Source organism: Elephas maximus, chromosome 13 (assembly GCF_024166365.1).
Source record: "Elephas maximus indicus isolate mEleMax1 chromosome 13, mEleMax1 primary haplotype, whole genome shotgun sequence".
In the NCBI taxonomy this organism is placed as follows: Eukaryota; Metazoa; Chordata; class Mammalia; order Proboscidea; family Elephantidae; genus Elephas; species Elephas maximus.
The window spans coordinates 80,115,239-80,123,191 of record NC_064831.1 but is presented as its reverse complement, the minus strand read 5'-3'; the positions used below and the strand labels follow the sequence as shown (position 1 = coordinate 80,123,191).

Genomic DNA, 7,953 nt, shown 5'->3' with positions numbered 1-7,953 from the left:
AGTGATTGCACTTTGCTGCCTGTTTGACCTGGCATATACTCCTAAGCTCTGTATTCTTGAGCTGTAGCTTAACATCTCTGTGTCTCAGTTTTCTCATTTGTAAAATGGGGGTGGGGTGCAGTGGCAATAACGGTACCTACCTCTATAGGGGTATTGTGAAGATGATTATATAAGGGACCCGGCCCACAGCAAATGTCAAGAGTGATTGTTTGCCTTCTCAACCAGAGCTCCTGTCCCTAAGCTGGGGAACTTCGGGGGCCCTGGACTGCTGTGCCCTGCACTGCCACGGTTGTGCAAGCACTCTTGGGTCTCCTGTTACCCGGGAGCCGGCAACAGACCAGGATACAGGGAGGGGGGGTCAGTGGGGAGGGCCGAGCAAGCCTCTAGAGGGAGTCTGACCAGGTCAGCTGAGAATGCCTGGCGGTCATCCAGGGTGGCTCCTGCGTGGGCCTGGACGTGGGTGAGTGACTCACGCTGTTGCCCTCCCCACCCCCGCGCCCAACTGCTCAGCCCTCCCCAGGGCTGGGGCTCACGTAATCCCCACAGTGGGAGTCGGGGGGCGTGCATGTCTGTGCGGCGGTCTAGGGTTGCATGCTGTGACTTCACACTCGGCAGCATGTGCAGCTGGGGCCTCCGAGCACCAGTCTCCTGCGAGGCAGGCGGCGAGGTCAGCCTGGCAGCCGCTACCTCTCCAGCTCGGATCTGGCGGCAGTCAGACGGTTCCCCAGGACTCGAGGAGGTGATGGCCGAACAAGAAGCCAGTGGGCTGCAGCTCCTGCTGCACACGCTTCAGGTAGGAAGCGGCTGAGCTGGAGCAGAAGCTGGCCGGCTGGGTATTTGCCCAGGCAGGCCTGCCTTGGAGCCGTGCTCTCACTGTCCCCTCTGGCAGCCTGGTTTGCTAATGGGCACTAGCAACAGGAGTCAGCAGCAACTTTCACCTTGAAGCTGACCTAAGTGATGCTATGGTGTTTAAATATTAAATATGATGGTGCTGATGATTGCTCTGCTTAAATTATTGAAACTGGTGGGATTAGAGGCTCAAATGAAAACATCCAGGTTTGCTAGAGATGGGAAAGAGAGAAAAAGTCTGTCTGGCAAATAAAGGAGACCTGTTAAAGCTATCTCCCTGGACAGGGCTGTTGGGCGTATATAGAACTGCCCAGGTGATCCCTCTGGGCTTCTCCTTCCAGGCTTCTCCTTCCAAGGGCCTTTATTACTGGGTTCCCAAAGAATGGTCTGCATCAGTATTGCATAGAGTGCCTGCTAATAATGCGTATTCCCAGGCAGCATCTGGCCAAAAGAAATATGAATCCCAGGGAGTGTTGTCTGGGAATCTGTGTCCCACCTGGATGAGTCTACTCATTCTTAATTTTGAGAATTGTCATTCTCTAAAAAAAAAAAAAAAATTTTTTTTTTTTTTTTTAGCAGCACTTTGCAAGCTGGTCTGTATACTGGCATCACTGGGAGTGTGTTAAAAAAATACCAATACCTAGAATTTGCCCACAAAGCTTCTGATTTAATTGATCTGGGAGCAACCGGGCATTGGAATTGTAAAACTCCGTAAGTGCTTCCATTACACAGCCAAGAGTGAAGACCACTGCTCTATAGACTTGGGAAGATGTTAGGCTTCATTGGATTCAAGATGCCCAACATGTCTCCTACCCCAACATTTTAATCTTGTAATCCATGGACAACGGTCACAAGATGGTGCGCTTCTGGGGGTCCATGACCGTATCCTTGGATTTGGAATGCAAACTTTTCCACTTAAATTCGTTTTCCCTTGCTGTGGAAAACTTTCTCAGTTTTCTTCTGATTCTTAAGGAGATCTGCACCCCTAAAAACCAATAAATCCAACTTTTCTGTATACAGATAGGGAAACTGAGTCTCAGAAGTGAAATAGTATCCCCAAGGTCATATACCTACTTAATAAGGGAACCAGGACTAGCACTAACACTAAAGAACTCCAATATCCAATTGACTTCAGTGTCTTTTGACTCATTCTGTCTGATACATAAAAGGCAAGAATATGCGATGCACCAGAATTCTTGCAAGTGGGAGTGGACCTTCAAATGAATTTGCAAAATAAACATCAGAAAATTTTATCTTGTTAGATTGATTTGACCTAACGATTAAGAGTAATAAGTCAACATTCTAGGCATTCTTCTAATTTCTGAACAGTACGTAGCAACCTTGGCTGACTGGGTTTCAAACAACTGAAAGCCTCTAGTCGATAGAATTCTCTTGTACTAGCTGTCTGGGAAAAGAAGAAAATAACTATCTGGTGTTAGGGGTTTTGTAAGAACGAATTTCCTGCAGTTGACCTGGAAGTCACTGCAGGATGAACTCTGTTTCCTGTGTTCCCACCAGTGGGAACTCATAATTGATATTTGAAAAGATTACTCCAGGGCACTGTAAGATTCTCCATCATCAAAGAAAGATTTAATTACATCCAATATACTCTACTTAGTTGCCCATTAGCCAGAACTTTAAAATAACTGGAACATGCTTTTCCCTGCACGCCAGTTGATCAGCATTTGGTTTTTGGCTGTAGAATTGCCTCCATGAATCCGGTTTCTGCCTTGATAGCAGAAGTCAGAACTCTGGAATGCTTTAGGAAGGAAACTTCCTGGAATAATCTTTCATGATGGGTTTGATGGCTGTGGACTCAAATTAGGAGAGCCTTCAAGGTTTCTAAGAAAGAATTAGTTTAAATACTTTAGGCTGGTGACCTCAAACGTTTCCCCCCTTCAAACCAGTCCCCTTTCCTTGCACGCAAATGTGACAGAAAGCTATGTGTTACTGCCCAAACCTCTGGGGTCTCTACCAGCTGACTCCCTTAGGGACTGCAAAGACAAAGGATTTGTTCGAATAGGATGTGAGCTCAAAGTACCCCGTGTCTTTTAGGAGTGCCACAGAAAGTTGCCAAGGGAAGGGAGAAGGAGAAAAATAGAGGACCAGAAAGAGCAAGCATACAGATGACAAAAGATCTCCGTGATATGATAGTAAAAGTCCCACTACTCAAGAATATCACTGTTTCTCTCTTTGGAGACACAATGACAAAATATACCAGGTCACAAAGAAATTTATCAGTTCTCTGCCCCTTCCCTTTTCCTGTGCAAGTGGGCAAGGCGTAAGCGATGCTTCCTACCTCAATAGAACCAGCTGCTGTCTAGTCGATCCTGACTCACAGTGACTCCATGTGTGTCAGAGTAGAACTGTGCTCCATAGGATTTTCAATGACTGTTTTTTTTCAGAAGTAAATCACCAGGCCTTTCTTCCAAGGTGCCTCTGCGTGAAATCGAACCTCTGAACTTTGCTTAGCAGCTAAGCATATTAGCATCAACCCTTTCCACCACCCAGGGACTCCTACCTCAGTATAAACACAGCCTTAGCTCTGTCCTGTTCACAGCCTTAGTGGCACAGTGGTTAAGAACTCTGCTGCTAAACAAAACATCGGCACTTTAAATCCACCAGCCACTCCTTGGGTTCTATGAGGCAGTTCTACTCTGTCCTATAGGATCACTATGAGTTGGAATGAACTTGAGAACAACGGGTTTTATCTCTGCCCCGAGAAATGAGAACCAGATGTCTCCCTAAAAGTTTTCCAAGTCCCTGGTCTTTCCAGCTTGGGTTTGAGGCAGAAAATCAGATTGACTCATGTGGCCTGGGTGAGGAGGAGTCAGCCCATAGCGGTGGAGCAGTGCAAGGGGCTCAGGTGCTAGAGGCAGAAAGGACCGGATCCAGCCCCATTTTGGGCCCTTTCCAGTTGTTTATCCTTAGGCAATGAAGTTGTCAAGGATTTTATTTTACTTGGATCCACAGTCAACAACCATGGAAGCAGCAGTCAAGAAATCAAAAGATGCATTGCATTTGGTAAACTTGCTGCAAAGGACCTCTTTAAAGTGTTGAAGAGCGAAGATGTCACCTTGAAGACTAAGGTGCGCCTGACCCAAGCCATGGTATTTTCAATCACATCATATGCACATGAAAGCTGGACAATGAATAAGGAAGACTGAAGAAGAATTGACGCCTTTGAATTGTGGTGTTGGCGAAGAATATTGAATATACCATGGACTGCCAAAAGAACGAACAAATCTGTTTTAGAAGTACAACCAGAATGCTCCTTAGAAGCAAGGATGGCAAGACTGCGTCTTACATACTTCGGACATGTTGTCAGGAGGGATCAGTCCCTGGAGAAGGACATCATGCTTGGCAGACTACAGGGCCAGTGGAAAACAGAAAGACCCTCAGTGAGGTGGATTGACCCGGTGGCTGCAACAATGAGCTCAAGCATAGCAACGATTGTAAGAATGGCTCAGGATCGGGCAGTGTTTCGTTCTGTTGCGCGTAGGGTCGCTATGAGTCGGAACTGACTCGACGGCACCTAACAACAACAACAATAACAACATCCTTAGGCAATTCCCTTGACTTCTCTGAGCTTCCCTTTTTATATCTGTAAAAGGGGGATAAAATTTTTTTTTGGCTCCAGTGTTTTGTGAGAGGATTAAGAAAATGCACTTGAAAAGAGCTTGTGAACTATAAATCGCTTTCTAAATGACTGTGGTTTTTATGATGTCCCTAGTCAAGTACACAGTGGAGAGGTTGGAAATACTTGCCTACACACTTTTCATTGACCTACCATGCTTCTTTTCCTGGGTGGCCTCCAGTATACTGGGAAAAAGGAACGTGTCGCATTCTGTTGTGCTCTCACCTCCCCATGGGGTTTGAGCTAATGGAGAAGATGGGAACTACCAGGATGGAGGCTCCGTGCCAGCCCTGATGTGAGCTTTCACCCGGTGGTGTCCCACAAAATGTCAATTAAGTACCTTATTGAAACATGAAAAATATATAATTATTCTGTCAGCTTTGGCATCCCCTGAGCTGTGATATAGGCACATTTTTGCTGTTTGCACTTGTACTTTATTATTCTATGTTATAGCTGCTCAGCCTGAATCCCTGGTCTGCATTTTTGCCAAAAGGTACATACCTAACTGCTTTTCTCAGCGGGGACTCCAAGAACATCATCTATTATGGATCATGAACTCGGCTGCAGGATGTGGGCTTCCTGTCTCAAGTTCATATCCAGCTTAGATAATAGCAAAGCTGGGCTGGGTGCCTACTGTGCTTCTCTCCTTGGAATTGATCCCCCAAAGATTATTTCCAGGATAACAGGTGATTTCAGCCCCTGGGCTGGAAAGAGGGGATGGGTGGAAACCCAGTGACTGATCTGTTTCATTCCTAGCATTTAGGAGTTTTGCTTCCCAAACGTGTGTTTAAACATTTCCCTTGTAGAACTCTCCATGGAGGATATGGGAATATCCATCTACTGAACATCCATGGAGCCAGGTGGAGAGGAAACTGAGCTTTCCCCTTGGACGTAAACAGAAGGGTTTGGACAAATCAAGAGAATGATTTCCCTTTTAGATGGCAAACACTGCACAGACTTTCCAAAGATCACTCTATGGTGATGCTTGAGGCTTTCTTAGTTTGTTGGAGACTCTTACCTTACCTGCAACACAAACTTGGAAACAAACTGAAGTCTGTTTTAATTTCAAGCATCAGTAGCAGCAAAGAAAAAGAAAGACCTTTTAAGGACAAGCGCCAAATGGAAAAGGGACAACATTGGCAAGAAATAGCATCTGTCAATGGCCAAGGACTGAATTTGTGCCAGTCAAAATGGAGATGAAGCAGGTGATGGTGGCTTGTAGGTGTGTGTTGAGCTGGACGTGGGGAGAAGCCCTTATCTGGTGTTTTGTTTTTCAAGTCCTTTGTTGCTTTCACAGTTTCTTAAATTCCTTAGAATTACAGAATGGAGAAAATGAATACTTATTAAGGGTCCACTCTGTGCCAAGCTTTACCATCTATTACCTAACTTCACCTTCTCTGCCACCAGTGAGGGAAATATGGTTGTTTCACAGATGTCTTAGAGATGGGGACACTGATGCACAAGGGGAGGTTAAGACATTCAAGGCTCAATGACAGAAACTTAGTACATAAATCCCTAGAAGAGGGGTGTGAAGCAGGTCTTGTTCCTCCAAAGTCTTTCTACTAGTCTATGTTTCTTACATGACCTGGGGGATACTCACTCTTTGTTATGAGATCATTACCTTAGCATGAGTGAGCCTAAAGGTTGGGAGCTTTTGAGCCCTGTATAGTAGTTGTTAGTTCTTACTGAGTCAGCCCCTGACTCATGGTAACCCCATGCACAATGGAACAAAACACTGCTCAGTCCTGTTCCATGCCCATGATCAATTGCTTGTGATCTGTAGGGTTTTCACTGACTGATTTTCAGAAGTAGATCACCAGACCCTTCTTCCTAGCCTGTCTTAGTCTGGAAGCTCCATTAAAGTCTGTTCAGCGTCATGGCAACAGGTAAACCTCCACTGAAGGTGGTGGCTTCGCATGAGGTACATTGGCTGGGAAGTAAACCCAGGTCTTCTGCATGGAAGGTGAGAATTCTACCATTAAGCCATCATTGTAGCCCTCTCTACAACAACCCACTGCCTTCTAGTCGATTCCGACAAAGGGAGGCTTATTTAGAACTCAGAATCATGTTCCACATGCCTAATTTGGTATAGGGGTAAAGAACTACTGAAAAGGGAAAGTAACACTTTTGTCCTGGGTCAATTCAATATTTTCAATATCTATCTGTGCATCCATCCATCCACCCATCCACTTACTCATCTACCCGTCTGTCATCTGTCCGTCCATCCATCCGTCTGTCCACCCCCCGACCCATCCATTCAACCATCCAGCTACCCACCCATCCAAAGATGCCTATGTGCTCAAAGATTCTGAGAAGACTTTCAGTAGACTGTTATGCTAGGAAGAATAAAGTCTTCATGACTCAAGACAAACTATTGAACTTCTTTATACTGAAATGTCTTCATTTGTAAATGCGAATTCACAGAAAACCTACACATAGATTTATTATAAGTTTAGAGAGAAGGTGCATGTAGAGAAGTAAGCATGGTGGTCTGTGCCCAATAAATAACAGCAATCATTGTAGTTAAACACAGTCCCTGCTCTCCAGAATATGCAATGATAAAGTGAAAAGCTACTAGTATAAAAGTACTTGTAGAGCAAGTATGGACATGACAAATGCTGTGGTACAAGTAAACATCAGAAGAAAATTCTATGGAAGTTGGGAAAAGAAATTACTCCTGGCTGGAGATTCAGGGGGAGGTCTTGGAAAATGAGTCAGATTTCAGCAGGAAAGGATGGGGAGAGGGGAGGAGGGTACCCAGGTAAAGGCAATGATCTTCACCAAGTCAGCAAAGTGTGGAGAAAATCCAGGATTTACCGTGGCATCGAGTTTGATTAAACAGAAAGTTTAAAACAGAAGAAAAGTAATTGAGCTGGGAATTTATCCAAATGCTGGAGGATCTTGAGTAGCAAGGTTTAGATCCAAACATGGCCCTTGATAAAGGTTTTCTATCCCTGAATATGAGTGATGGGGGCTACAGGACATTCGGCCGCGGTGACATTCATAGAGTTATTTGGCCTGAGGGACATTTGACATGACTGCATCTCAGTTTTATCAAGCAATGTTATATGTTCACCTGCACATCCTTGTCCTGCCTTTTGTCCCTCATCCTCATCCTATCTCTGCGCCACCCTCTAGCCCAGACTTTCATCACTTTCATGCCACTTAACTCACCCCTATGTCTCACCCGGTCCTGAGCCTTCTTCATTCTTAATCTCCACCCAGGGGGAAGAGTTGGGATGAGTTGAGGTTCAAGAATTGAGGAAGGAGGACTATTTGAAAACACTGTTTTTTTTTGTTTTTAAATTTGGAAGAAAAACAGGTAACTTTAGGGGCAGCATTCCATTGTCCTTGCATCAAAGCAGCTCCAACAGCATGACTGTATTAAAACAACCGAAGAGTTGAGTTAAAAAGGCCCATCCCTACTCAGGAATCGAGAGCAGTTAGCATTTCCTCTCTTGAGTCCC

The 7,953-nt window shown here is 45.1% G+C and overlaps 1 protein-coding gene across 8 annotated transcripts in view; it reads left to right on the top strand.

The window, feature by feature from the left end:
• Nucleotides 1-435: 435 nt before the first annotated feature.
• AGBL1 (AGBL carboxypeptidase 1) overlaps nucleotides 436-7,953 on the top strand; it is a 1,130,253-nt gene continuing 1,122,735 nt past the window's right edge. For 5 of the 8 annotated variants that reach the window (XM_049905904.1, XM_049905908.1, XM_049905905.1 and 2 more), the window contains exon 1: nucleotides 438-793. In XM_049905904.1, coding sequence (XP_049761861.1) covers nucleotides 566-793 — 228 coding nt within the window. In that variant the 5' untranslated portion in view covers nucleotides 438-565. Of the gene's footprint in view, nucleotides 794-7,953 lie in introns of all 8 variants that reach the window. The other 3 variants (XM_049905900.1, XM_049905903.1, XM_049905901.1) reach the window with 3 other exon arrangements.